The 27,033-nt window shown below is 43.0% G+C and overlaps 1 protein-coding gene across 6 annotated transcripts in view; it reads left to right on the top strand.

The window, feature by feature from the left end:
* Window positions 1-27,033, top strand: part of PRKAG2 (protein kinase AMP-activated non-catalytic subunit gamma 2) — a 156,529-nt gene that overhangs the window by 69,696 nt on the left and 59,800 nt on the right. For 3 of the 6 annotated variants that reach the window (XM_062506189.1, XM_062506203.1, XM_062506220.1), the window contains one exon: window positions 21,876-22,090. The exons of 2 other annotated variants lie outside the window; for them this stretch is intronic. In XM_062506189.1, the coding sequence (XP_062362173.1) occupies window positions 21,876-22,090 (215 nt within the window). The remainder of the gene's footprint in view (window positions 1-21,875; window positions 22,091-27,033) is intronic. One more of the 6 variants, XM_062506197.1, reaches the window with a different exon arrangement.

Raw genomic sequence — 27,033 nt, 5'->3', positions numbered from 1 at the left:
GTTATTCTGTGTCCATATGGTTTTTAATGCCCCCTTGTTTCATAAGTAAATGCAGGTTTTCATGGCATTAAAAATCACAGCAGAATTTCTGGGCTTAGCTTTTCAACACTGTAAAAGCTTCCTTATGTGAATAACTCATGGTTGGACTATTCATAGCAATAACTGCTTCTCCCAGCTCTAAGGATTTCTATTTTATTTTGCATAAACCCTGCCATACAGACAGGACAGGGAGCATCTGTCCTGTTAACGTTATGGAATTCAACTTTTTATAGGAGATAATATTGAAACATAGGCATGGGGGTGGATGAGTTGGAGGTGGCAATCAGCAGAGGGGCTTCAGGGCATAAATGTATGGCTGTTTCTTACTCCAGGATCATATTTGCCTGGGATTGCTGTTACAACCTTTTTTCTTATAAAATGTAAATAGGACCTGAATTTTACTTCCTGTTTAAAGAGTATCGAACTGTAGTGTTCCTTCTGCATAACTAGCAGAGTTACTTTAGACTGTTTTTCAACTCTTGTTAAAAACTCAGGGTTTTGTAGTCAGGCAGGCTGCATTTCAGGATTTTCTGTGACTAAATTCCTGGTACTGTTTTGAGTATTGGAGCCTGGCAGTTATCTGTAGCTGTCTGACAAACACTTGCTTGTCTTCAGCTGTTCTCACAGGCAGCTTTGCTTGATTTCCACGAGGGTTTTTTTGGCAGCCACTTAGATCTAAGAATACATTATCAGCCTCTGTCCAGATCCCCATAACTTGTAAACCAAGCTGCACCCAGGCTATATGGAGGGAGCAAAGAGGAGAGTCTCCTCTATGGGCTGTGGGGCAGCAGAGATGATCCAGGGCTGTGGCAAATGTTTTTTGTGGCTGTGGTTGCCTCTGCCCCTCTATGACAGCATCCTTAGCCCTTCATCAGCTTGGATCCAGCACAGCCATAAAGTTGGTGGAAGATAAAAAAATGACTTGCCAAGGCAAAACTGCTCTCTATGCTGAGAATATGAGCACAAAGACCTTGCTGGGAAAGGGGAAGGTTTGAACTCATCCCTCTGTCCTCAGCCATGCTTTGGCTGGTTTGGCCCATCTCTGCCCCATCCTTGCTGCAGCAGAGGCCAGATATGTCTCTTACAGAGCCTCTCTGTCTCCTGCCCTTCCCAAACTGCTTTTGCCTGGTTTTATGGAGACCTTTCACCTCTGTGTCCAGCAGGTTTGGCCATGGCAAGAAAGCATGTGCAAAATTCTCAGCACAGAGCAAGAAATGTAAAAATGGGAGGTTTAGCCTCGGGGTGTGTCACCCAGGCATGCCCCAAGCCCAGGTGTCTCTCTGTATTGTGTGGTATAATATTTATCCCACTGCATCAGGGCTGCCAAGCCACGTGGCTTGGCAATCGGACACGCAGGCAGATTATTCTTTGACATGTTTAGGGAGGCACACCTACCAGACAGCATGTTTGCCCACATTTGAAAGAATCTTGATTTAAACAAGAGGGATTACAACATTCAGTGTTCAGTCTCAGACTGCAGGAGCGATTTCAATTAATTAAATGGCATCGAGACAAGTTTGGGAGTTGTGTAAGAATGTAAAATTGAATATAAAGGAGTCATGGAAAGGCATCTCAGCACAGCTGTGAAATGAGTGAGGCACTTTCACTGCCCTCTTCTGTTGAGCATTTGGTGCTCAGGATTTAGAGATGTGCCATTTTATGTAGTGGCAATCAATTAGACAAATATTGCATTAATTTAAAAGTCTTTCCACTGTTTGTGGGATTCCTCTTGGGGAACTTCAGGTGGATCTGGGTTCTGTAGTCCTTCCACTGACACACACAATACCCTTTGTGCTGGCTGGTGGGATTGTAATTGCATCTTCTTATTCTCCACATTATTGGTCTATAACTGCTTCTATTCCCACTAGTGAGGGTATCAATTTTTTTACTATCATAGATCTTTCTATTTCAGTTTCTTCACCACACCTTATGGGACATCAGAAAGAACTATTTGCTTTCCTTCTGTTTTCTTAGACATGGCTTTAGTATAAAGTCCTCAAACTTCTCTAGCATAGTTTTACACATAGGAAATCTGGAAAATGTCCAGCCTGGATTTTTACATGGAATGGTTGTTCTAAAAAACCTGAGCTATGATTTTTAAAATTTTTTTTAATTTATTTATGTGTGTTCTGTTATATGTACAGGCAGCTGGAAATTGGTAACCTGTAAATCTCATAGCAAATCAAATACCACAGCAAAATCAAAGTACAGCCCCTGACCATGACTGAAGTTATAACACACATTTCTATAGAAACTAATGCATGCATGGCAAACACCAGCTATACTTCAGTAGAGGCAAAAAACAAAACAAAACAAAAAACCCACAAAATACAGTAGTTTAGGTTCTTTTGAATTTTAAAATACTGAGGAATAGAAGTGGCAGAGAATGTGCAAGTCAGATATGAGCAACTTGCTCTAGAAGTTACTTTGAGGCAGGAAGTACATGAACAGATATGTAGAATGAGTTGTTTACTCGTTTGGAGTCCAGGTAATGTTCACTGGAAGTCTCTCTATTGATTTTTATTGGGATTTAAAGCAAAACTTTTGTTTGGGAGTGAAATGAGAGATGGAATCAATCACAAACCATTTCCTCTCTTCCAAAATACAGCTTCACTACATAACAACAGTAATTAAACAAATCACCTTATTATAGCTTGTTCCATCAGTTTTGTAGATGTGGAACACATATTTCGGTGTTGCTAAGATGGTGTGGTATTCTATTTTACATTTTGCCAATATTTTTTGTATCAAATTCAAGAGGTTTCTTAGATATCCATAGCATGATATAGCAAGTTGTAAATCATCACTGTGTGGTAGGTAGGAAATGTCCCCAGGATCACAGAAAGGGAAGCAGAATCAGAGGACAATAAGATTGTGAAGCTCTTTAATTTCCCTTGGTTTTTTATCCTGTACCATTATTTCAGTTGAACATTTACAATTTTTTTGTGATCATAAGTCATGAATAATTGCTGGGTTTATGATCATATTATATACAATGGAAGTCTGATTCTTGCTTCATAAATAGGTACAAATCAGGAGTAAGTTGAAGTATTCATTTTTCATGTGTGTGTATAAATGAGAAAAGAAATCAAAAGTAATTTATGAAGCAGAATTACCAGTCTAAATTTATTGCAGCTTATTGAATCTGTAGTCTCTAATGTCCCTGGCTTCTGGAATCACATTACTTTATAAAAGCTTTAATTTTTCTTTCTTTAAAAAAATGAAACAAAAATAAAAGCTTTGTTGTTGTTGTCTCTTTGGAATTCATAGCCCCTCAGAGTGGAAAGAAATATTGGAAAGACTTAATGTTTCAAAAGAAGAGCATAGGAATTCTGACATTTATCGGTTTAAATACCAAGATGCTTTAAGGCTTGAGCTGGTGAGTTTTTGAGGCATTTGAAACCAGTCTTAGTAATGAATACAGTGTGTGCACACAAATGTTGTGTTCATCACAGTAGGACCATATGCATTAAAATGGCTCCATAGACCCAATGGACTTCTGTTTGTTTAATCCTGGGACATGTCCATGGAGCACCAGGCAGCTAAACCAGAAGGTGGTTTCATCATCAGAGCTGCCTTACACAGGCTCCACATTCACAGCTTTAGGCACAGTTCTTTGAACATTTTGGCTCTTGATCTGGGTTGTGCAATGCTCAGGCAAAAGTGGCTGAGCTTCCTGTGATGCCACTCAATGAATGAGTTAAAATTGGATTGGCTTGTGAGACAGCTGTGTCTAATCCAGTGTTTTGGTAACTGTGCTGTGGCCGTATCAAGTCTACTTATAACAACACAGCTATTGAAATGCTGGGTTATATTTACATTTGAGACGAGAGTGGTTTGTTGGTGTTGCTGTACCTAACTCAGAGTGTGAGATCCAGCATTTGTGCCAGGGGATCTGAAGCACCCTGAGCAAAACAAGGTGTTTGGGAGCCCATTCAGCTGGGCCACACTCTGGTGCTATGGCCAGCAGAAGCCACAGCTCTCAGAGTGACAGTCTTCCCTTATGCATGGAGTAGATAAACAGCCTAAGAATACAAACGTACATTAGTTACATTCACTTATGAATGTATAAATGATGCCCTGTGAATCCCAGAGGGATTTTTTTTGAAGAACTGTTTGACAAGGTCAGCGACTCAGTTTGGAAATTGCAGAAAAACCCACCCTCAACTCCAGCAGAATGGCTGGGGAGATTTCTAGTCCTCATAGGAGTGAGGGTGGACCTGGCAACCTCAGTCAGAAAGGGTAAGGTCCACATTAGGGACAAGGTATGAAGATCCCCTGGGAGTAGGACTGGAGCAGAAGAAAGTGAAAATAGCACATTTACTTTATTATTGAAATAGGTGTGTATTACAGATGCTTATGTAAGAAAGAAGGTTTCATGGTGTTTCAATGAAATTCACTTGTTTCTGTCTGCAGCACAGACCTGTGCATTGCAGCCTTTCACTGATGGGGACAGCTGGGAAGCCCAGGTAACACTTGAAGTAAGGTCAAATGAGAATCAGTTTCATTGTCCAAGTGGAATGAGATGTGTAGAAGATGGAAAGCAGATGAGATCTGAAAGCTCCCTAAAGCAAGACAGCTTTTCTTCAGGAAAAAACAAACAAATTCATGGTTAGCCACATTTCAGACTAGAGTCATCCCGTGTGTTGCCATCATGATAAGCATGTGCTCTTCCCATGAATTTCTGTGGCACGTTCCGTTTCGCACCTTATCTGCAAGCTGGCCTCTCACAAAGCCAAATATTTGAGTGGGAGTCATCTCCATGGTGTTGGAGGGATCAGATTAGCAAGCCAGGAGCAAGTAGGGGCAGCTGAGTCAATGGCAGAGGCTGACCCCAGCAGCCTGCCAAAAACTAGGAATGGGCAGCTCCGCATTCCAGCTCAGCGCGGTGGGAACGCGGCCAGCCCCGGCTGCCCAGGAAGAGTCATGAATTAATGCGTGTCTCTGCCGAGGAACAGGGATGTGCTGGGGCCTCTCGGGAAGAAAGGGAATGCACTCATTTGTGCTTCTGTCCCCCATTCAAAGTCAGCATTTAACCCTGGGGAGCATATGAATACTGGGTTTGTAAACTGAGATGTGTAGGCTGTTATTTTGGTCTACATCTCATTGTGGCTAATGCTCTACATATTTGATGTAAATGGTACAATGGGTCTGGATCCAAAAGAAGCATGTAGCTCAAGGGGTAAATTGCATCTCTCTTCTCAGGGGAGTAAGACATGCTGCTCTGGTTAAGTCTAATGCAAGCTAATTTCTGCAGAGCCCAGTATGTTCTACTGCTGGTGTCTTGCCTTCGTTGGGTTTTGTTTCACATGATTAATTAACCATACTGCTGCTTTCAAGCACCTGAGACCCCTTTGAAGTTGCAGTTTGATCAATTGATACGTGTTGTGCTGCAGGTATAAACAACCTTAGTGCATCAAACCAACACTTTAAGTAGTTCTGCAGCCAGAAAACTTTCCTAGGAAGAAGTTCTCCCTGCTGAATCATGAATTCATTATTCTAGCAGTCTCCACCACCGAATGTTGGCTTTGGTGTTTTAAAATGCCTGTTGTTCTAAGCAAATGTATAATCTCTTTTAAGAGACAAAACATGCATTGCTCATGTTTAAGGCAATTGCATTGGCAAATACAATTCTCCAGAGAGAACTGCAGCTGAAGGGGATCTATACAGTGATTAATAATCTGCTGTATAAGAGCTTATTGTGGGGGCTATTTGGTTATTTTTTTCTCTGCAAAGTGCTCGCTATTTGTGATGGCATAGCTGATCCGTGACAGTGTTGCAGAGCTAAGTGGACATGTTTGTATTTCATGCCAGTTCTCCTGGGATTTGCAGAAATCTGGCTCTGTGCTTTCAACCATCTGACCTTCCCCTCCTTTGGCAGGACCAGCTCACCAGTGAGAGCTGCCACCAGGGAGAGTGATGGTGTGTGCACATTGTGCTCCTGCTTCCTCTTCCTCAGCAAACCATGGGAGCAGGAGCACCAAGAGTGCCAGGATGCAGGAGGGAAGGAGGAGATTTGTTCACAGAGTCTGGTAATCCCCACAGGAATATAGAAGGACATAGCAACGTTTGCATTTTCATGAAGGAATGGAATCCCACAAGGACAGCATCTGGCTCCCAGCAAGGTCCCCATCTCTGCTAGTGATGTCATCAAAGACACACATCTTCTGCCCATGCAATTGCATGATTATTTCCATCCTTAGTACTGAACCTAAATCATGTTCACCAGGTGCTTTAACCTTTGGGTAAAGGTTTTAGGCCTATCTGAAAGGCTGCAGGGAGAGCCCAGAGCTGAGTAAAGGAAGGATGAAGTAGCTGTGGATGTCTGCAAATATTGAGACACCCTTCACTTCGTATATATTGGTGGCAGACAACACAGTTTCCCTGTGTTCAGCACATATTTCTCCTTTCTTACTTAATTTAATTGAGATAAATCCCCTATGTCAGCCAAACCAAAGGGCTCCAAGTGTGAGAGAGGAAACCCAGCTCCGTAGGGAAGGGGAGGAGGAGAGGAAAGCAGTCGAGGGAAAGGACTGAGCCAGCTTTCCTTGATCACATTGTGGCACGTGGCTGGGAATCACAGGGTCCCCGGCTGTGTGTCCTCCCAACTACAGCAGCCATCCACATGTCTGTCACATTCTGACACTGGATCTGCAGCAACTGTTGCTTCAGCAGCTGCTGGCACGTACTTATCATCAGGGGTGTTGAAAACAGAGCCAGAGCAAAATGTCATTAAAACTGCAGCTCTGGATACCAACAAGAGAAAAATTGAATCGTTTTTAAGTGCAGGGTTTGGGATATTTTCTTGTGGATTTTGATCGATTTCAGGTAATAACCAAATGAATGAAACAAAATATAGTTAGCAATGTGTTCTGTTGTTCCTGCATGGATTTATTTCTACCTATTTCTTGCACTCTGCCATAGTATGAAGGTGTGCAGTGGCTGGGAGCCCTGTTACTGCTGGTGGGACACAGGGCGTGGGGAGCAAGGTCACTCACTGATTGGTGCTGTTGTGTCTCAGAAATGACAGAGTCATGTAATTATGTCCATCAGGGATCCTTTTCCTTTTGCATATTGCTGAGGGACTCTCACAGATTTGCCTTGTTTACCTTGGCCATTGTAGTGGTGGGGCAGACTCTGGTTGATACCCATTTGTTTCTGCAGCTCTTACCTCCTCCTGTGGCCAGCTGTGCCCCCTGCCCTGCTCTGATTATTTTCCTTCACACTAAATAGTTTTGATTCACCATCAGAGTCTTTTATTTTCACCATGCCTTTGTTTACTGAGATGAATAAACATGTTCAGAGCCCAGAGTAACACAAATAATTGCAATTTTGGGGAAACTGATCCCCCAGCCCCTGAGATCTCAAGTTTCCTGCTCTTCCTGCTTGGTTCCAGCAGTACCAGCACACCCAGCTCCCATCTTGTCTTGGTTTAAAGCCACAGCCACTCTTGCTGCTACTGAATACTGCACTTGAATAGAAGTCAGTGCCTTCTCCAAAACCTGTTTGCTGGATGTAAAGTTTTAGGTTTGTGCTAGGAAGTTACTTTCATACAAGCTCCAGGGCTTCGTGGGGCGGCAGAACTTGGCACAATCTGTGTTTGAAATAGAGCTGAGCACTCTTTTGGCATCACTGAGGTGGACAGGGCTGAGGCAAATGCTATCACAAATCCCACACTTGGCTCCACATAGTGTGAATACCTTGGACATAAGCTCTGCAAGGCCAGTGGCCAGCCACATGATAGTCCAGAGATCTCAGCTGGCCTGGGCTGGTGTTCAGCTTGTACCAACCTCAACTGAGTTGTTCCAAGCTGGATTCTGTTCAAGTTCTACAGAACTTCAGGGATGCTTCATATTCAATCCCATATCAAGAAAAGCGATCAGTACCAGCCACCTTCCCCAAAATGGTGACTGAATTGCTTTTACAGTGGTGAAACTTCACCATTTCCAGTGGTAGAACTATATCTGTTTAATCAGTACAAGACTGGGATTTTTTTAAGAGAAAAAAGGCTTCTTTTGGCCACAGCTTTACAGTGTAATGGAACAAATGGTACAAATGAGCTGCCGAAGCCCTTGTTGCTCCAAGAGTCCATAAGGATAAATCTTGGGAAACTTATGGAGAGCCATGACCAATATTCTGTACCATCCTGTCCTCTCTTGCAAGGAAAACATTGCAAAAATGCCTGATGTTCTTTGCAGTCAATCTGGAAGCTCATGGTTGATAAGAATTAAGGATCTCATGCTGTCTCTGCAGTATCATCTATTTTTCTGGAGGTATCAAGAACATACCTCAGAAAAAACAGGCTTGGCAAAGCAAAGGATGCAGTTTTCTTGGTAAGTGCCAAGAAGACAACTCTTCTGAGTCTGGACTGGAAGGACTAGAAACCAGTCCCCTTTTCTTACTAGTTTTTGCAAGACCTGGCTCAGCTCATGTGCTGTCAGCCACCAACCCTCGTCCGGGTGGCTCTTTAAAGCCAGCTGGTCTTTTATCACCTGACTGATTCATTTTGTTGAGCAGCATCAAACTACCAGTGCCAACTCCCAGTGTTCCATAAACTTGGGAAATATATAGAGGTTTACTGCTTGCAGAAGTGCCTGAGAATTTGTCACAGTGTTTGTGGAGCCAGATTCAATCTAAATGGCTTCCTGAGCAGGAGCCCTGGGTGTTTCAGGGATATTCAGACACTGCACTTGTCACAGAGCTGCCAGTGCTTCAAGGAACAGGTTGCAGCACTTCCATGCTTTAATAACTGAAATTAATCAGCTTTCCACTGCAATAGTTACTTGTTACAAAGAGAATACAACTCATAGTCTATTTTCAGGAATGAGGTCGAAACAATGCAGCTTGGAAGGGAAGTGGCAGGTGCAGGGGGTTGGTGATGAGATGAAAAGCTAAAAAGCCTTTCCCTGCTAGGTTAAATCCAGCTTTGGTCAGCAGTGACTGAAATCTTTTATCATTTGACAGTTGTTCCCTGTGGCCTTTGCATTGTTGGCTTTGCTCCCTGACATCTGAGTCAGTACTTGCATAAGCAGCCCCCTGCTTGGGCTGCACAGGGCTGGGGCAGGTTGGCAGGGAAGCATCCTCTGGCCTTGCTGGGATCACACGTGTCCTGTGAAGAGACCTGCTCTTCAGAAGTGTTCAGGTTGAATGTACTTTCTTCCAGGTTTGAAGCCCTGAACCCTGCCTGTTTCCAGCTGTCTCAGTGGGCAGGGTGGTGGCATGGAATTTATAGTAATCATCTGCTCCAAGCTGAAGAGCAGTATTTGAGAGGCTCTGCCAGGCTGTCACAGCAGCCTCACCAATTGCTCCATCTGATCCTGGCTGGTGGAATCACCCCTTCCCCAGAAGAGCTGGTCCTGCTCTCACAGCCTGCTCTGAAGCCCCTCTCTGGTGTGCACAGATTCTCACAGGATTAAAGCCTTAACTAGAAGAGCTTACAAGTCTTCCGTGCATTTCCTTTCCTTGCCTACTGCAGGGTTACAGAAGACAACAGGGCAGGCAGTCAGACCTCTCTCTAATGCAGAGCTTTGTGTGTAATCAGTGTGGCTTTCTTACTGATCCATCTCAGGTGAGAAACACTGGGAGCAGATACTTGAGACCTGTCAGTTCATGCTTCTTGTCTCTGGCACATTAGCAGGTCAGAACTGCTCCTGCAATTGCTCCCCTTTTAGTGTATTAATATTCATATTGTAGACACACTCTGCATCTCTCGTGCCCGAGATTTTGGATGCTGTGCTGTCCCTAGTCAGAGAGGCAGGAGACTTCAAGGAAGGGCCTCTGCAAATGTACCTGCTTGGAGATGTGCCAAGTTTATCCCAATGCAAAGGAAACACCAAAGAGTCTGTTCACCTTTTGTGGTTTTTATGGCTGCTGGCTTTGCCTGGCTTCTGGAGCTTCTAGTTTGCCAGTCCTCTGAGTTTGCACTTGGCTACCTGTGAGCAGGCATGGCTCAGGCTTCCCGAGTCCAAGGACTGAAGTGATGCTGTAAAATCCCTACCCCACTTTGGAGTATTAACTTGAGTGGGAAATGAGGCTGGGTTGGTGTGTCAGTGTGAACTGCCTGTCCACAGCTGATGCTGGTGTGCAGGAATGGGATCAAGGCCTCTGGACACTTAGGGAGACACCTGCAGAAGATGAGAACTGGGGTGATGGAGAGGAGCAGAATGAAAGGGCAGGGGTAGATCTGTTTAACTAAATCACATTTCCTACTGAGCCTGGGGAATCTCGGGCATGGAGGTGTCCTCTGCTCCAACAAGCCTGCTGTTGAGGTATTCATTCTCAACGTGCCGAGTTCTTTTGGCTCCTATGTTTTCATTCGCTTTATAGCAGGATGACAGCTCTAGGGGGTAGAACAAGCCAGGAATGTGACTTTATCATGTGCTGGAGGCACACTGTAATAGTGACCTGGGATGGGCTGTGGGGTGAAGCTGGGGTTGGATGACAGGGGAGGGGAAGGATTTCCTGAAGAAGAAAAGTGCCTGACTAGCCCTTGGAAAATTCTGCTCTGCCAAAGGGTGCTGGTGCTCTTTCCTGCCAGAGGTTTGCAGCATCACAGGGCTGAGTGTTGAGAGGAAGTATCAGCTGTAACCTGTTGGGCAGCCAAGGAAAGAAACCCAACTTATGCATGCTTTTGGGGCTGATCTTGCAGGCACTCTATTGACTTGGCAAATGGAAGAGATAAGTCTAAATCAGCTTGCACATTGAGGATGAAATTGAAAGAATAAACCAAACGTGTGAGGAATTCCTTTAACTTATTCTTGTAGTGTCAGTCTGTACTGGTCCTGAAATGGAGAGTCAGATACAACATTTTAGCAGGATACATGGAGGGGACAGATGGTTGGTCTGAAGGAGGCAGATCAGGGGTGAAGAAAGCCTACATGGCTGGGAAGACACAGGCCAATCCTGTGCCATGTAGTTGGTGCAGAAATATCAGAAATGTTGTAGACAATAGAAATACTTGGCAATGGAGATACGAAATCACATCAGTTATTGGTTGATCCAATGCAATGGACATCACTGAAATGGTGTTCTCTCCCATAAATTTGAATTTTATTCATGGGCAAGTAAGAAGATAAGATGATGGAGTTTAACTTGATAGGATCATTGAACATCCCAAGTTGAGTTTTTGTTCATTCCATGTAACTGGTATTTATCCAGGTATGAGTTTGAAATTCCCTTTAGGCTTATGTTAACAAAATAGGGATTCATTTCTGGCTGAACTCCTTAAGTAGGATGGGCCCAAGTGTTCATGGCTCTCTTGGGCAGGTAGCACATTTGCTAAACCTGTTTGACTTCACAACTGTGGCAACACCAGCATCTAAAACTCTGCAGACATAATTTCTGGTAACCCTTGGATAGCTTCTTGGGGTACTTCCTGGCTCCGTCCTGAAGCTTAAATGTACAGATGTGATATTGCTGCTCCTCAGCCTCATTTTATTGCTGGATATCACAACAGTACTTTGTTGGTAAGAGTGTGGAGAGTTGCAGCAAGAGAACAGGGCTTACTTTGGTTTTAATCTTACCCAGTTTCTGTGCTGAGAAAAGAAGATAAGATGGTAACTGATTCCTCATATATGGGCAGTGTGGACTTGCCAGTGGTTGATAAGTACATACCAGTTAAGGGATGTTGATATAGTTGTGGGTTTGAGGCATGGCTATGCAGCTGTCTTCTCTCCTTTTTCCTTCCTTGTGTCCTCAACCAGATCCTAGATGGACAACTCTGTCCCACAGGAGAACTTAGGCTGTAATTTTCTGTACACTTCCAGCGGTAAAAGTCAGCAATGCCACTGTACAAAGTGATTCTGCTTTGCTCCTGGCCCCTTTCCCACTGCTGCCTACTTGTGCCAAGAGGAATATTTGTACTGCACAGGAAAACCAGTCTGAATTGGAACTAACCAGAAGGACTGAGGCCTGAGGTTCTTTGTCATCCACATCACCTTGAGATCTAATTGTGAAAGGCAGAAGAAAGCTTGTGCTGCATGAATTGTTTCAAGGGAAGGGGAAGTTCTGTGCCCTGGTGTCTGGAAAAACAGCCATTTACCACACTAATGTTCTGCTAAAAGCACCATCCAGTACCAACTAAGGCAATGGAAATTACACTACCAAGTGGCATAAGGAGCAGGAACAGTCCCACAGCAATTTATTTTCAATCAAACAAGAGCCATAAAGTCATTAGTTATTTCTTCAGAAGGCTTTGGTAGGTGTGCTAGAGAGCCCTGTGTTGTCTCTGCCATGCCATATGTGCACAAAAAGATTAATTCCCAGGTTAGCAAGAGAGGAATTATGATGAGGCACAGGTCTGACTCAGACACAGTGGGAAGAAGCAAATGCCACAGGCTGAAGCAGTGCTTGGACTCTTGCTGAATTTTGAAAACAGCTAGAATGAGAGATTTTTCTTTCCTTTTAATAAAAGAAGAAAGGAAGGTTTTAAAAATTAATATCAGAAGCAAAGAAATGTCAAATTATGGCTTCTTTCTTTAGCTACAGCTTTCCTGAGGATTTGGAATACTTTGCAAATATTTAATTACTCGCACATCAATGCCCGTGTAAACATTGCAGAAAATAAACAAAATTAAACTGTGCTGCAAGGCTGGCATTCCCGCTGTACCTCTGGTGCTATTACTGGCACCTCTGGAGCTATCTTATTCATTGCAATAGTAGGAACCTGAGGCTAACATAGACCAATAAATTAAATAGAGAACAGGTCCCAGGGCCTGCGTCCTTAAGTCTCTACTCTGATAGCCTTATATCCTGCTATTCCCAACCTTGGGAAGGATCACAGTGTGATCACAGCCTTTAGCTGTATGCACAGTACAGTGCATGTTCCCCTGGCACCAGCCCTGGAGCTGTCATGCCTGCCCTGCAAATAGATGCCCTACTCGTCTTTATGTGCATTAATATTCTGTGTCTCAGTTACACAGAGAGTGGATGTACTATGCAGATGAAATCACCCACAGGGATTTCAGTGGGGTTCTGCAGACTGTTATTAAGACAGTTCTTCTTGTCAGCTTGCACCTCTAATGACATATTTGTAAAATGTTTGAAGCTTTTTTTCTGATTCCATGGGGTGTTCCTCTGGTTTAGTGTTGTTACAGAAATAAGGTACATGGTTAAGGTGGTGTTTTATTGCAAGCAAATCTTTGCCTCAATTACCATTTTTTAAAAATTTACACTGGATGAACATATCATAAATCACAGGTGAAGCAACAACATACCGCGTTCTGCAATCCCTCAAGGAGCTGCTTTTGAAAAGCTGGCATGTAGTGCAGAGATTAAACATGAAATCCCTAAATGTGAAATTAAGCATCAGAGCAAGTAAGTAATTGCTTCCAAACTTGTCTTTATATACCGTGCATGCAGCATTCCTCCTCCCACCTTTCCCCCTGATTTTCCTCCTTTTTTCCTTTGCCTGTCAAAATGCAAACCCTTCAGGGCTGCAGCCTCTGTTTTTTGTCTGTCCATGAAGAACTTTGCATGCAGTGGGTGCTCCCAGAAGCAGAAATGAACAGTGATGACGGTGGCCGTGCTTTGGGAGCTTTGCTGTGTAAAACCAGGGAGAGGGGCACAAAGCAGTTCTAGCAGCCTCTGGCAGAGGGCAGGGTGACGGAGGGACAGACAGCGCTGACAGACACCAAAGTGTCTTCAAAGTCAGGCAACTTGCAGCTTTCTGTAATGGCAGGGGAGCATTTAGCTCAGCTTGACTCAAAACAGAAGAAAGGCTGGATAGGACAATAGAGGTTAATGTGGAAAGCGCTGTTAAATGCCCGCCTGAGCAGCCAGCCTCTTTGCTAAAATAGAAAACAAAAGTTATTTCACTAAGGGCTCTGAACACAAAGTACTCAGTGAAAGTTTAAATGCCAGGTGGTGTATTAAGTAAATAAAGGCGTCGCGCTGTAGGCCTTGTTCCCCCCAGCAGCCCGCCGTAACCAGCAGCGGTACCGGTACCACGTGAATCTCTGCGGAGCGATGCGGGGCTGAGGACGCAGAGCTGGGAAGGCAGCGGGACTTGGCTCTCAGCAGCTCCCAGCACATCAATAAGGCCCAGCTGCAGCACGTGGCTCACTCACCTGCGCTGGCTTTCGCTCATCCGGCTCGGATCAGAAACGCGGGATTCGCACAGGTGCCATGAGTCTCTGCAGCGCGGTTTGAATGAAGAGGGCTGATTGATTTTCATTTTAGTGACTTTTTAGATGGGTATCGCAGCACTGCACTGTTTGCTTTTGTTCTGCTGCAGCAGTCGTTCCCAGGCAGTGGCTGCGGGATGTCGCATCCTGTTACCGGCATCCCGGGTCTGTGTGCAGCAGGAGCCCTTCGGGATGTGGCCCTCCTCAGCTCCTCCTGCTCTGCTGTCGGTGGCAGGGGAGGGGACTCTAGAAAAAGTGAAAAGCTGATTGCCTTGGTTTGAAAGACAGGCATCTGCTAAGGAAGGCAGGAGCCTCTTTTTGAAATGCAGAATGTAAACCCCCTCCCTCCAAATTATTATAATTTTGAAATTAAGGGGCTCTCAGACAAAGATATGGAAATAGGAATAACAGTTCTTTAGTAGGAAAATTAAAATAGAAAAACAGTATTACAAAGAGCAGACTCAAAACATTGACAGAGTCAGAATACAACCTGACACCCCATCAGTCAGTCAGGGTGTTGGTAGCAGTCCCGTTAAATGGTGTCTGCTGTCCTCCTGGAGTGACAGATGTGGTTCAGCTGAAGCAGTGCTCCTGTAGAAGGGTGCATTTTTCCTCCAAAGGTCCAGTGATGATGTGGAAAGGTCTGTTTTTCCTCTGGAATCCAGTGGGAAAAAAGGCTGCTTTGGTGTTCCAAATCTCAGTTTTTATTTAGGTAGGAAAGCTTTGGCTCCTCCCCCTGGCTGGAACGTTTCTCAGTGGGATGATGTAATTTTAGCAGTCATGCAGTGGGACTCAATGGCCCATTAACAGAGGATATCTTCCTGGAGGAAGGATGGGTTGTGGAAAAGATAAAGATGACTGCCCCACCTGGTTTCAACAGATGGCCCATTAGCAGATGATATCTCCCACGGAGATAAAGATCACTGTCCCACCTGGTTTCCACAGATGATGATAAAATACATACTTTTGGTTACATCCTGTATTGCAACTTAAGACACTGATACCTGCAAATTTCTTGACCCCATGCTTTGTGGGTGATGGAGGCACAGGAGGGTGAAGCATTCTTTGCTCATGTGTTTTTCTCAGAGAGATTTATGCCCAAACCTCCTTCTCCTGCTTCTCCAGGATATTCCCCCATCAGGCTGTTACCTTCTTTAATATTTTTCTCCTCTCACTGGCACTTGTGCTGGCAAGGTACACGTTGTCTGTGTTTCTGACTGAGTCTTGGCCGCAGCCATCTGGTGTCTGATGAAGTCTTGGTGCTGAGTCTCTCAGAATAATTACCATGCCGAGTTAATTATTCGTGGCAGCCCAGGCACTTATTCAGTGACTACCTCAACCATTACCAGGACCTCCTCATTTATCACCTGTCAAGCTGTCGAACAGCAATGGAATGTGCATTTGGCCGTCTCAAAAAGAAGCCATTCTTTGCCATCAAGCTTGTGAGTGATCCCCCTTTCTTTGCTCTGAAGTATTTGGCTGTGGTCTTTTCTCTAGTATTTGCAAGACAAAGGAGAAGCATTGGCAGAAAATTAGTAGCTAGAAGCCAGGCTGGAACCTTGCTGCCAATGAGAACTAGAAAAAGCCCATCGGGAGGGGTACTGTCCACCTGGATTTCTGATCTTGGATCTCATGTGTTTATTGCTTTATGAGCTGACATAATTTGTCAAGTCTCTCCAGATTTCACAAGTACATTTAACAAATGTAAGATAACCAATGTGTGGTTCTGGGCAAGATGGAAGATCATCTGACTAATCATCATTGCAGGACAGATCTTCAGTAAACCCCTTTAAGGATACAGCATCATCTTTTTTAAAGGATACAGCCAAGAGTTTCTCCTGATCAGCCTTTCCTCATAAAAGGGCCTTGAGGTCTTCAGAAAGAAGAATAATTCTCAAAACTTTGCTAATTAAAGTCTCCAGCTCCTGATTTTCTCAGTTTTATGAGGAAAAGGTGTTACATTGCAGATTCCACAGATGCAAGTGTGGTTTCAGCACATAAACAGACTACATGTGGAGTAGAACAGGCTGAATTTTGGATACCAGTGGGACTTTGTCTTTGGTTTTACAAAATGAAATAGCATCTGAAGCAAAAGCTGGAGCTATCAGAGTCAGGTATTTCTATGGCTGAGACCACTTAAGAAGTGGTTGCCTTTACTACTATTACTTTTCAAACTGCTATAAATAAATCAGATTTTTTTAAGTTTCAAAAAACATACATTTTCCTATGAAATTTTCAGGCATATGATATTTTAATTACTTAAGAAGTGTATTTTTCTGTTCCTCTGATTCATGAACGTATCAGAAATGTAGTTTTGGAAACAAGTGAGTTGTGTACCCACTACATGGAAAGCCATGGAGCTGTTGAAGTAAGATTGAAACAAATACATTTGCTAGTGCAGCTGGGATAGATGCTTCTCAGGTGGAACCAGGGAGCTTGGAAAGGTTGGAAGGCCTGGCCATTATATGGGTGATGCAGTGTCAGTCACAGATAAAGGCGACAAGGTTCAAAAGTAGGAGCTGGAATTCTTATATGGTGGGAGGCACCTGAACTGGTGTGTAAGTGACAATGTTAGATAAAACGGGAAATTTCCTGGGCAGTGTCCATTCTAATTTTTGGTACAATAATTCTTCAGATTTACTCTTCAGACTTAATTTTATATTTTTTAAACTAACGGGTATTTTACAACATTTAGTGCCAATGTCACAAGTACTGTTTGGATGGAAACTGGCAGTAGCCATTTACCTGCTGATGGGTTCAGAGCTTTACTTCCATTAAGTGGCATTAAACCTCATTTCACATAATTTGCATTGATTTGCTTATGTGTCAGAATTAACACAGTATTGTGTCTGAAGAGTGAATCAGCTTAATGAACCAGCAGCTCAACTCAGATTCACTTGTGCTGCAAGGTATTTAAAATTCAGCAGCCACAGCCTGCCTTCACTGCCAGCTGAGAATGCAAATGAAAGGACAGCGTTGTCCTGGGAAAGAGTCAAGACAAAAAGTGTCACATGGAAACACTGCAAATGGAAATTCCTTTTTGGTTTTTTTTGTTGTTTTGTTCTTTTGGTTTGTTTTTTTGGTTTGTTTTATTTTTTTTGCTGAGAAGTTTAACTCTAAATGGTAAATTAATATGTCCCTATATATAAACTCAGAAAACTGTTTTAGCCACAGCTTTATGTATTAGCAGTGCTATTATTTGCTTGATCAGGGACAGGATGAGAGAATACTGATGTGTGATTCATAGGGAAAGTGCAAAGAGCGATTTCTTTTTCATGGCCAGTAACTCTCTCCAGTTTCAGCAACTTAAGCACACAAATGTAAAAGTTTGAGGGAAGGCTGCTGGCTCCATCCTTAGAGCCTCAACAGGGAATGTTACTCTATTACTGTTTCCCTGAAGCCAAACCTCTGTAAAGGAGTGTTGGCACATCCCTGAAATCCCTTGCAGCATCCTATGGGGGCAGGTGGCTCCAAAGGTTCAAGGGGGCGGCAGCTGTTTTTCTTTCTGGAAAAGGGTTGATGAAAAGGGAGGCTTTGGCAGGAATCACTGGGCTGTGAGCATCCTGCCTCCCAGAAACCACCAGATGCATCCTGCCAGGTCAGGCATGAAATGTAGGTGACAGAACTCATTGTGGATGTCACCCTGGGAATGTAGGAAATGTAGGAGGGCATCCACCCTTCTTCCCTTGGGAGTACACGGATGACAGCGCAGCACTTCATCCTTTCCTGTTATGTATCAGTGGAGGGCTGGTTTGGCTGAGAATGCCCAAATATGTGGGTGGAAAACTTAATGCTGTGCAAAATAAGGGCTTTATTTAAGAGAAATTGTTGTCAATACCTAAAGAAACAAGTGAAGGGTGCAACATTGGTTTTGTATGTCTGTACCAGCCCATGCTGGGTGTGACTTGAGCCAAAGGTGTGGGCACTGCCATTCCAGCAGCACTTCTTGGGGCTCTTGCATCCAACCCATGATGTGTGGCTCGATCCTAGCTGAAGTTGCTCAAATAGGAGCACAGAAGTGAGTGCTGGGCCATCCCTGTGTGCTGTCCCTGTCACAGGGGAAAGGCAGCTGGAGACAGACCCATTCTGCTCAAAGCCTAGTGCTATCTAGTTCTATAAGGATCTCACGTACACATTCCATGTAAAATTGTAATATGGAAGTTGTTTTGAACCACATATTCATGTGAATCTTATGAATATTCTTATTTGTATGCATAATCAGTTATGCAAATATTAGTACTTATGATTCATCAATTCAGAGGCCACAGTTATCCTCTTTATTTGCTCCTGTTTTGTCCTGAGAAAGGTAATGTGAGAATGAATCAGAACAGAGCAAAACTCTTGGATTTTTTCAGAAGTGCATAGGGTTAGTCAATAGGAAATATAGAATCATTGAATCATCAAGCATTTTGGGCTGGAAGAGACCTTAAAGATTATCCAGTTCCAACCCCAAAGGACAAACCCTTTTGTTAGCCAGAGGCACAGCAACACAGCAACCGATCTGCTAGACCTTTTTCTCTCTTTGTAATTTTTTTCTAAAATTCGTTTGTGCTATAAAAAAAGGGACAGCTATTTAGTTTCATAACATGAAAACACCGCATTTTTTCATATTGTTACCAGCACTAGTAGGGTTTGTAGCCAGTGTCAAAGTTTGTTTTTGCTCTGAAATCCTACACACATAATGAATTGTTTCAGCTTCATTATAGAAGAATCTGAATTGTTGCCTGGTTTTCCCTGCTTAATTGTTTTACATATGTTATCCCAAATAAACTGGTTTTAGCCGTGGGATAGAGTTGTATCTTGTTTCTTCACTGGATTCCTTCTGCTGTAGCAGAGCAGGACACCTACTGCATGTACAGATAACAATATATTTACAACAGTGTTTAGCTGTCAGTCCAATAGGACTAAAGTTAATACAAAATCCTGTAACTTCTGAACGGATTTTGCTCTGGCGATACATTACAGATTTTTATTCTTTGATGTGAAAGGCTTTTAGAAAAGACATCAGAGGGTTTAGGGTGTTGGGCTGTATCACAGTAGCCAAAAGTATTTTGTTGTAATACTTATAAAAATTAAGCATTGCCTATGTGATTATTATTTCAGTCTTAGTATTGTACAAATGTAAATAACATAGATACCATAATAATGCTATGAGGTGGGCTTCTAAAAGATTGAAAAGCTTAATTACATTAATTTTATCTAGTACCCTGCGAAATAATTATATTTTTCCCTCCAACTCTGTGCAGAAACTGAGTCACAGACAAATTGGACCTCAGATGTATTAGGGTGTGCCTCACAGAGAGTACTTTATGTTTGAAGAGCCTGGCTGGAACAAACAGTTCTAAGGCTCAGTGTGCTGGGGTCACAGATGCTCTTCATCCGTAGAAACTCATGCCAAGTATCCAAGGCTGGCATCCAAAAGGACATTCACCACCAGTGAACGTTCTTATAAGATGGAAACCATGCTGTCTGTGCTGTCTGGGCTGTTACTTGTCTGTGAGGAGGTGACAGTAGTTTTCACAGGATGTAGAAGAAATGTTACTTCCCTGGTCTCATTTGATCCACATGTCCCTGTATCCTACAGATGTCCTCTGCACTTGGCAGGCCAGCTTTGCTTGGCTGCTGAGCGTGTGGTTTCTGTATGTCTGGTAAAAACTCTTCTGGCAGAGCCCCTCATCTTCCAGAGCACTGGAAATAGTTCTTGTGGACTTGCTGAATACATTAGCACACAATGAACACATCCCAGCAGCAAGACTTGAAGATCTAATGGTGTTTTTCTCCCTTTTAGTGGTTTTCCATTTGCATCAATTACAGCTCTCTCAACCCCCAATGTGAGCACTCAGGGAACATTTATTCCATAAAAACACAGAGGAGTGTCTTCCCCAGAACTGCTTCGTTTCAACTTCTCTGTAAGCAAAAACTGAACAGGCAAGTTAGGTGTCCTTTCAGTCCTTAAGGAAGTGGAAACTCTCTCCAGCCCCCCTGAAATGAGCAGAGGTTGAGGACATTCAAAATGCCAGGGTGGTTACTCTTGCCTCACTCCATGGCGTGTCACATCTGCCAACATCTGTACCTGCCCCCAGCCCCAGTCTCCTCTGGGCCTGTGGGATTGCTGCTTGACTGGCAGAGCTGCAGGGCTCCTTAAAAGTCAAATTAAATGGAAGTCCAGCTGCAAGTTTAGAAAAGGACCAAAGATAGGGACTGAGTAGGGGGTCCTTTTTGATTCCAGCAAAGCTAAATTTTATCAGTGAGAATTAAGATTTTATTTAAAAGAAGTAAATACAGTACTCTGTACCACTAAACCCACTATTAATGAAACATATTAGAGCCTAATTATTTTGCAGACTTCATGTTGAGTGACTCTATTGTTATAGAGTTAAGTCTCTTATTATGTAAAACCATCAAGAAAGGTTGTTTTTAAAGAAGAATTATAGGTAAAGAACAGTTACGCATATTATATGTTAATTCCTTTAAACACAGAATATGCTAACTCTTCCCCAGATGTGTCAGGAGTAATAGTTTCTTCAAGTAATAGATTCCTCCCTGAGTTGTTGGATGTCCAGTTTTCCAAGTCTAGGAACTTAGGAAAAAACTTCTGGTGCAATAATCTCTGGTGGAGCCCTGAAAGCTCACAGCAAGGAGCCAGATTTACCATGAAAATGCAACACTGTGCTCTCAAACACTCCTTTGAGTGGCCTGGGATTTTATGCTCATTAATCTGCCCTCTTTTGATGGCCTTGAGTCTCCTTTGGACTAACCATTGGTCTACACAAATCTATGGAAGCACAAGAAATGAGCCAAATTCAGAGGTCTTACAGCCCACTTGACAATATATATCCCAGTTCAGCCTCATGGATTTTATGATCTAAGTCTGTCCTGATTTGTGCTGGCATCAGAGAAACACCCTTGGTTTGCTGGTGTACATGTAACCAGAAACACAGATGTTGGAACCTGAATTTTCTGACTGGTGGTGGCTGGTTCTTAAATGGGAAATAAATAAACACAGTTCAAATCTGTTTGTTCACAATTCAGAGCTGCCCTAGGAATGCAACCAAAAAATACAGCTGAGGTACATACACATGTCAAATAAAAACAGGGTGCTCACAAGAGAAATTATCTACTGCTGACACTGATTTTTGGCAATAGATAAGATTAATCTTTCTCCTCAAAGGCAGCTGAAAACAATTTTAGTTTGTATAAAGGCTGTACAAGAGCTTTACAGAAAGACAACTGAGGCTCAGGAGAAATATGCCCTGTTTCTTTTTGTCTCTGCTCCTAATTGTATTTTAACTGAGGGCTGAGATACTGTTAAAATAATGAAAAAGACAAAAAAACAACTATTAAAGGTTTTTGAGCCATGTGCCATGAGATAAAGGTAATCCTGAGACTCACAGGAGTATTAAAATGACAACAATAAAGTAATACCTGTGCTGAGTGTCATTTTAGAAATAAGCAATCAGACAGGAGGTTAATACAACACGAACCTGCAGCATTCTCATCCTGCCACTGTGCCTCCCTGTAATGGATCAGACAGTTCAACCAGCTTAAAAGATTCTTAATGGCAAGGCACAGATTCCCTTCCATAAACAAGGAGGTGAGATTGCTACTTTGAGCTTGGGGAAATGTGATGAAAAAGTACGGGATTTCTGTAAAGCTGAGATCTCCCTCTGCTTTTTGTCTGAATTGATCTTTGGTCATTATTGTTGTTCACAGCCTCTGGCCTCTCCTCTTCTCCATCTACCCCAACACAAGTGACCAAGCAGCCCACGTTTCCTCTTGATTCCTGTAAGCATGAGCCTGAGAGACTCGAAACACGGATTCACTGTTCCTCGCCTCCGGACACAGGGCAGAGATTTTCTCTGCCTCCATCACAAAGTGCAGCCAAGCCTCCCATCATGACACCAGCTCCCTGTGCTACCTCAAAACCAGTAAGTAAAGCTTGTGTCCAGTTTTCCACTGGGAAATGTACAGGGCTGTGTGTAGACTGCGTCTTGTGTTAGAACTGATGGGCTGCAGTGTGTGTGCCCGTGCTGTGGGACAGAATGAGAAAAGGCTTTTTACTTCAGTTTACTTCCGAGTTTGGCTGGGAGAGCACTGGGAATTCAAAGGTGGTGTCTCCCTTCGGATTTACCCAAATAGTAACTGATCTTTGCACTGCTTTGTAATGGCTTTGGATCCCAGGATATACTGCTGAGATACCACCCCAGAGATGGATAACATTTTATTTAGGATTTTCTTTTATCTGCCTTAAGAAGAGCTGATGAGAGAGTTAGCAGCCAAAGTGAGCATATGAAAAAGAAATTCACAGTCTGAGTTGCAGGGGTTCTGAGTTCCTGCTGCCTCTGGAGTCTGAGATGACTGGGACAGCTGGTGACTAATAGCACAAGTTGATATCACACCTCCTGTCCCAGTTCAGAGAGGAGAAAAAGAAGGGCAGCACTACTGGGGCATTTATTCACCCTTCCATGTAACAAAGGTGTCTTCATAAGAGTGGTTTATTCAGTTCCTGGTAATGCATGAACTCAGCAGCTCCTGGGAACACATGAATTCCAGCCTCTGATATTCTCCAGTACTTCATAGCTCTGTGCCTCCTCCCCTCTCCCTTGGCCAGCCTGAGCCTCAGAGGCATCACTCTTCTTTTCTTTCTCCTCTGCCTATTTGCCCCCTTTTCCTTTTGTGTTAATTCCTTCACATTACCTGTATCTTTCCATTTTTTTGACTCATGGAGCCAGCAGACCTTGATCTGTCGCCAGAGTAAACTACCTTGCATCTATCTTGCCCAGCTTTTCTTCCTTTTCTTCCCCTTCAAAATATAAAACATACAACTATTTTTTTGTATCTAGAAATCTAGAACTGTAAAGGGCATACAGGTTCATGAGGTCAGTTTCTCTGTTGAACTGCAGAGTTCTGTTTCAATACAGTTCTCAGTAATTTATTTAAAAGCAGGAAGTTTCCTCCCACTCACCCATGGGAAAGCTGTTCCAGGATCTGGACACAGTAACAGCAATCCCAAAGCCTTTGTGCTTTTGTGTGAGGTACCTCCAGTAGCAGCAGCTGTTGTGATGCTTGAAAGCATTTGGGTCCTGGATCAGAGTTCATCTCCTACTTTGAAATCATTCACACACATCCCATAAAACACCTGCCCTATTTTGGGGGCCCCTTCTGTAAAGGTTAGGAAGTCTCTGATTTTCAACATAATTTTTTCGTGGACCGGTTATAACTATTTGCTCTTATAATTAATGGTCATTTTCATTCATTGTTTGCGACATCCTGTTGTACCAGTAGCCAACCTTTATTTTTTTTTTCGACCAGGCAAGCCAAACTCTCCCTACAAATTACAGACTTTCTGTTCTTCTGCTATGCAAAAGTAAATCATTGAAGTATTAAATAAAATAAATCCTACATTTATAGTTAGGGAGCTCCAGCAGTAACTTTTCTGCAGCCAGTTCACTGCCTTTCCATGTCAGTATGTTCTTGGGATACAGAAAATATTAAACCCAAAGATTTATAGGATACAAAAATATTTTGGGTAGGTTTTAGTCAATCAGTCATATTACTTGCATATGATCATGCTCATCTGTGTTATGCAGCTACAGAAGAGTCTTTTGTACCTGTTAGAATAGAAGTGAGGAAACAACATAATCTTAGCACATTCCGCTGACTGAAAGACTGAAAAGTTTGCTTTGTTTTTGATTATTTGCTGATTCAGACAACATGAAGTTGAGAAGAAGATGCCAGAATAAAGAAACAGAATTCTCAGCAGGTTTTTATGAACAGTTGTGGTTGTATATATGTACAAGAGAGAGTCTGGGGGTTAACTCAGAATGCTGGACTCAATTCTCTTCTGTTCAGAAGATACAGAAATATGTGGGTTGTGTAGCACCTGATTGTCTGCTACCCTCTGTACTCATTTATGTCTGAGAGCAGTGAGTGTGCGGGGCTGCCAGTGAATCATTAGGGTTCTGGTTTACTTGGCAATAAATGTCAGCAGCCACAGAGCAGTGAGGAACAAAGCTCTGGATGTTTAGTTTTCAACAGAGAGTGGATAGAGAGATAGATTTGCCATTCTCTTCTAGAAGGAGAAACTGTCAGAGAGAAAGGCTGAGCTCCTGCAGAAGGACATGAATCTGAAGCTGATGAGTGTTCTTTCACTGTTGTGTATTTTGATCCCTGCAAATCATTGACCCAACATTCCTTTGCAAATACAACAGCAGTAGACAAACATTCTCAACTTGAGTACTGTGTTTCAAACATTTCATTTATTCTGATCTGTGTGTTAATAAATACATTATTTCGCAACCACGTACCCTAAACAAATCTGTAAGAGGCAAATTCCATTTCTGATTTGCTTATATCACCATTTGCTGGCAGAACAATTTCAATTATTTTTGAAACACTCTATAAATTTTATGATAAATGGTTTCATAGTGGCCATGCTGTTAGGTGATCAGTTCAATGAAATGGAAGCATCCATGCTGACATCTGAAATGAGAAGTTGACTCTTATCTACAGGGCTCTGTCAACTAAAATATCATTTACTTATTACATTGCTTAACTGGTAATGGTAATGTGTGAGACCCCAGAATTATTATAAATTATTCATGATTGCTCTATATATATAGCAGTAGGAAAGAGAAACCCTTGGACCCAGACTGGGAAATATTATTTAAAATCAAACAAACAAACAAAAAATCCAACAAAACCAGAAGAAAATATAACTATAGGAAGATATATAGTATCAGGACTTGGAATTAATCTTAGCCCATTTTTATAATTAATGGCATTTGAAGCTGGTTCCGAAATTGTTTTTTATCTGTCTGAGACTCAGGTGCACAATGGTTAGATTTGTTCAGTAAGAAAGAAGACATGGAAGGAAGAATAAAAACTCTTATTTCCCAGCAGATGTAACCAAAACATTACATGCTTTATTAGCTCTTCCAACAGTGGGTATTTTCACGTGATTTTTAAGCCTTTGATTCTGGGGAGGGGAATAAACAGTGGGAGACAGTTCCTGAGAGAGGGAGATCCTCCTTCAGCAAGTATCTCAAGGCAGTACACAAAGCTAAGCAATTAACCTCGTGCTAAATGGATGTCTGTGCTAATCACCAAGGTCTGGATTTATCCCACCTAACTTTAGAAACCTTTCTGAGCTGCTTAGGCTGGGAGCTCCGGTTGTCTCCGCATCCCCCAGAGAGGCATTTGCAGGGGATGAATCCGATCCCCAGGGGCTGAGGAGCCCTGGGGCTGAGTGCGAAGGAAGGGATTGACTTTGGGTGTTGCATTCCCGATCCAGGCGCTCCTCAGATGTCCGGAGCTGAAGTGCTGGGGCTGTCACACCACTGCAGCAGCTCTGCCAGGCTCTCCCCTGCATGTGTAGGTGTTCCTAGTGACTGAGTTAGGTTATAATGAGAAATTCAGCTGATAAGAGATCAAAGCTGTGCCTAAAGATTACCGTGCAGTGCATTAAAAGGCAAAGGAGCAATTTGATTTCTCACAATGCAGTTCATAACTCTGTACTTTGGCTTTGTGTTGTTTGGATGGTGTAACCTTCAGGCAGTAAGTGGTAAATGATAACTCTTCTCTAGTGTGACATTACGAACCATGAAAGGAATGCAGAGAGGTTGCAAATTCAGTAAGGAACCTGTTTGCCCTGTTTCCACCTTGTCTGTGTTTTGAAGTGGAATATGGTATGTTGGGCATTATATGGTTGTATCCTTTTCTTTCATCCTTTCTTCTTCCCCTGATGAATAAGACACTGTGAAAATAGCACTACTCCCTGCAAACACAAGCACTTTTGTGGTACCTCATCTCCTGGTTTCCCCTTTCCCAGCATGAGAGGAGCCCAGGCCAGAAGGTGCTGGCTCCAGCCTGGAGAGCTGCCTTTGGCGTCTCTTTTGATGGAAAACAAGGCTGGGGCTTCCTCTGCTCACATGAAGTGACAAAGACAGAACATGCCTACAAATGATCCTTTCCATACGATTGTGTAGTGAGCCACTGTCCTTCAAATAACTTCCAAGCCAAGTAATTTCCCAGAACGTCCTTAACAAGAAGGAGGAAAAGTCAGCCAGAAGGTGGTCAGAGACTTACTCTTAGCTCCTGTGAGCAAGCCCCGTTAAAATTGCAGACAGAGCACACAGGAGGGAGTCTGGTCTGTATTGATTTTGCACAGTCCTTGCTGCTCCAGCATATGGGAGAGGGGAGATGTAATGTACAGCTGGAACTCTCTTCCAGACCTAGATAAAAGGGAGAAACCAGATTGTTCCTGCAGCTACTCACTTGTTAAACAGTAGCGCTTCACTGCAAAACTATTCATGCTGTTTCTTAGCCAAAATGTAGTAAACTCCAAAACTGGGCTGTTAACTTGTTCAGTGTGAGAGAGAGGCTGTTACATCACACCCTGTGCTGGAAAGGAGCCTGGGAAGAAGGATGTGTGCAATAGGTCCTTTGGTTTGGCTCTCTCCAAAAAGCCATACCACCTATCAGAGCTCCATAAACTGCTGGGTGAGTAAAGAGATTGAAATCTGATGAAGAGAACAGAAAAGTGTTCTTTGATTCTGAGGTTGTCTTAAAAAAAAAAATAAATAAAAAACCGTACAGGCTGAGTTAAAAAAAAAAAAGGAATCCAGCATTCCAGTGTACCAGAACTCCTTATTTCAGTATTCCTGTGGTTTAAGACAGTCCAAGACATTACTGTGATTCATCTGTGATTCACACCACAGTAAACTGATCACCAAAGTTAGAGCCCCAGAGGCTGTCATTTACCAGTGACAAAGCTCTGGCAGTGCTGGTGTGTCCAGGCTCCTCTTAAGTGCCTAATAACAGCAGTCCTGGGAAGTGATTGTGTTCCCTAAGAGATCCCAGGGGCTGTAAC

The sequence above is a fragment of the Cinclus cinclus genome, chromosome 1 (genome assembly GCF_963662255.1).
Source record: "Cinclus cinclus chromosome 1, bCinCin1.1, whole genome shotgun sequence".
NCBI classification, from domain to species: Eukaryota; Metazoa; Chordata; class Aves; order Passeriformes; family Cinclidae; genus Cinclus; species Cinclus cinclus.
This window is presented reverse-complemented; position numbering and strand designations above follow the sequence as displayed.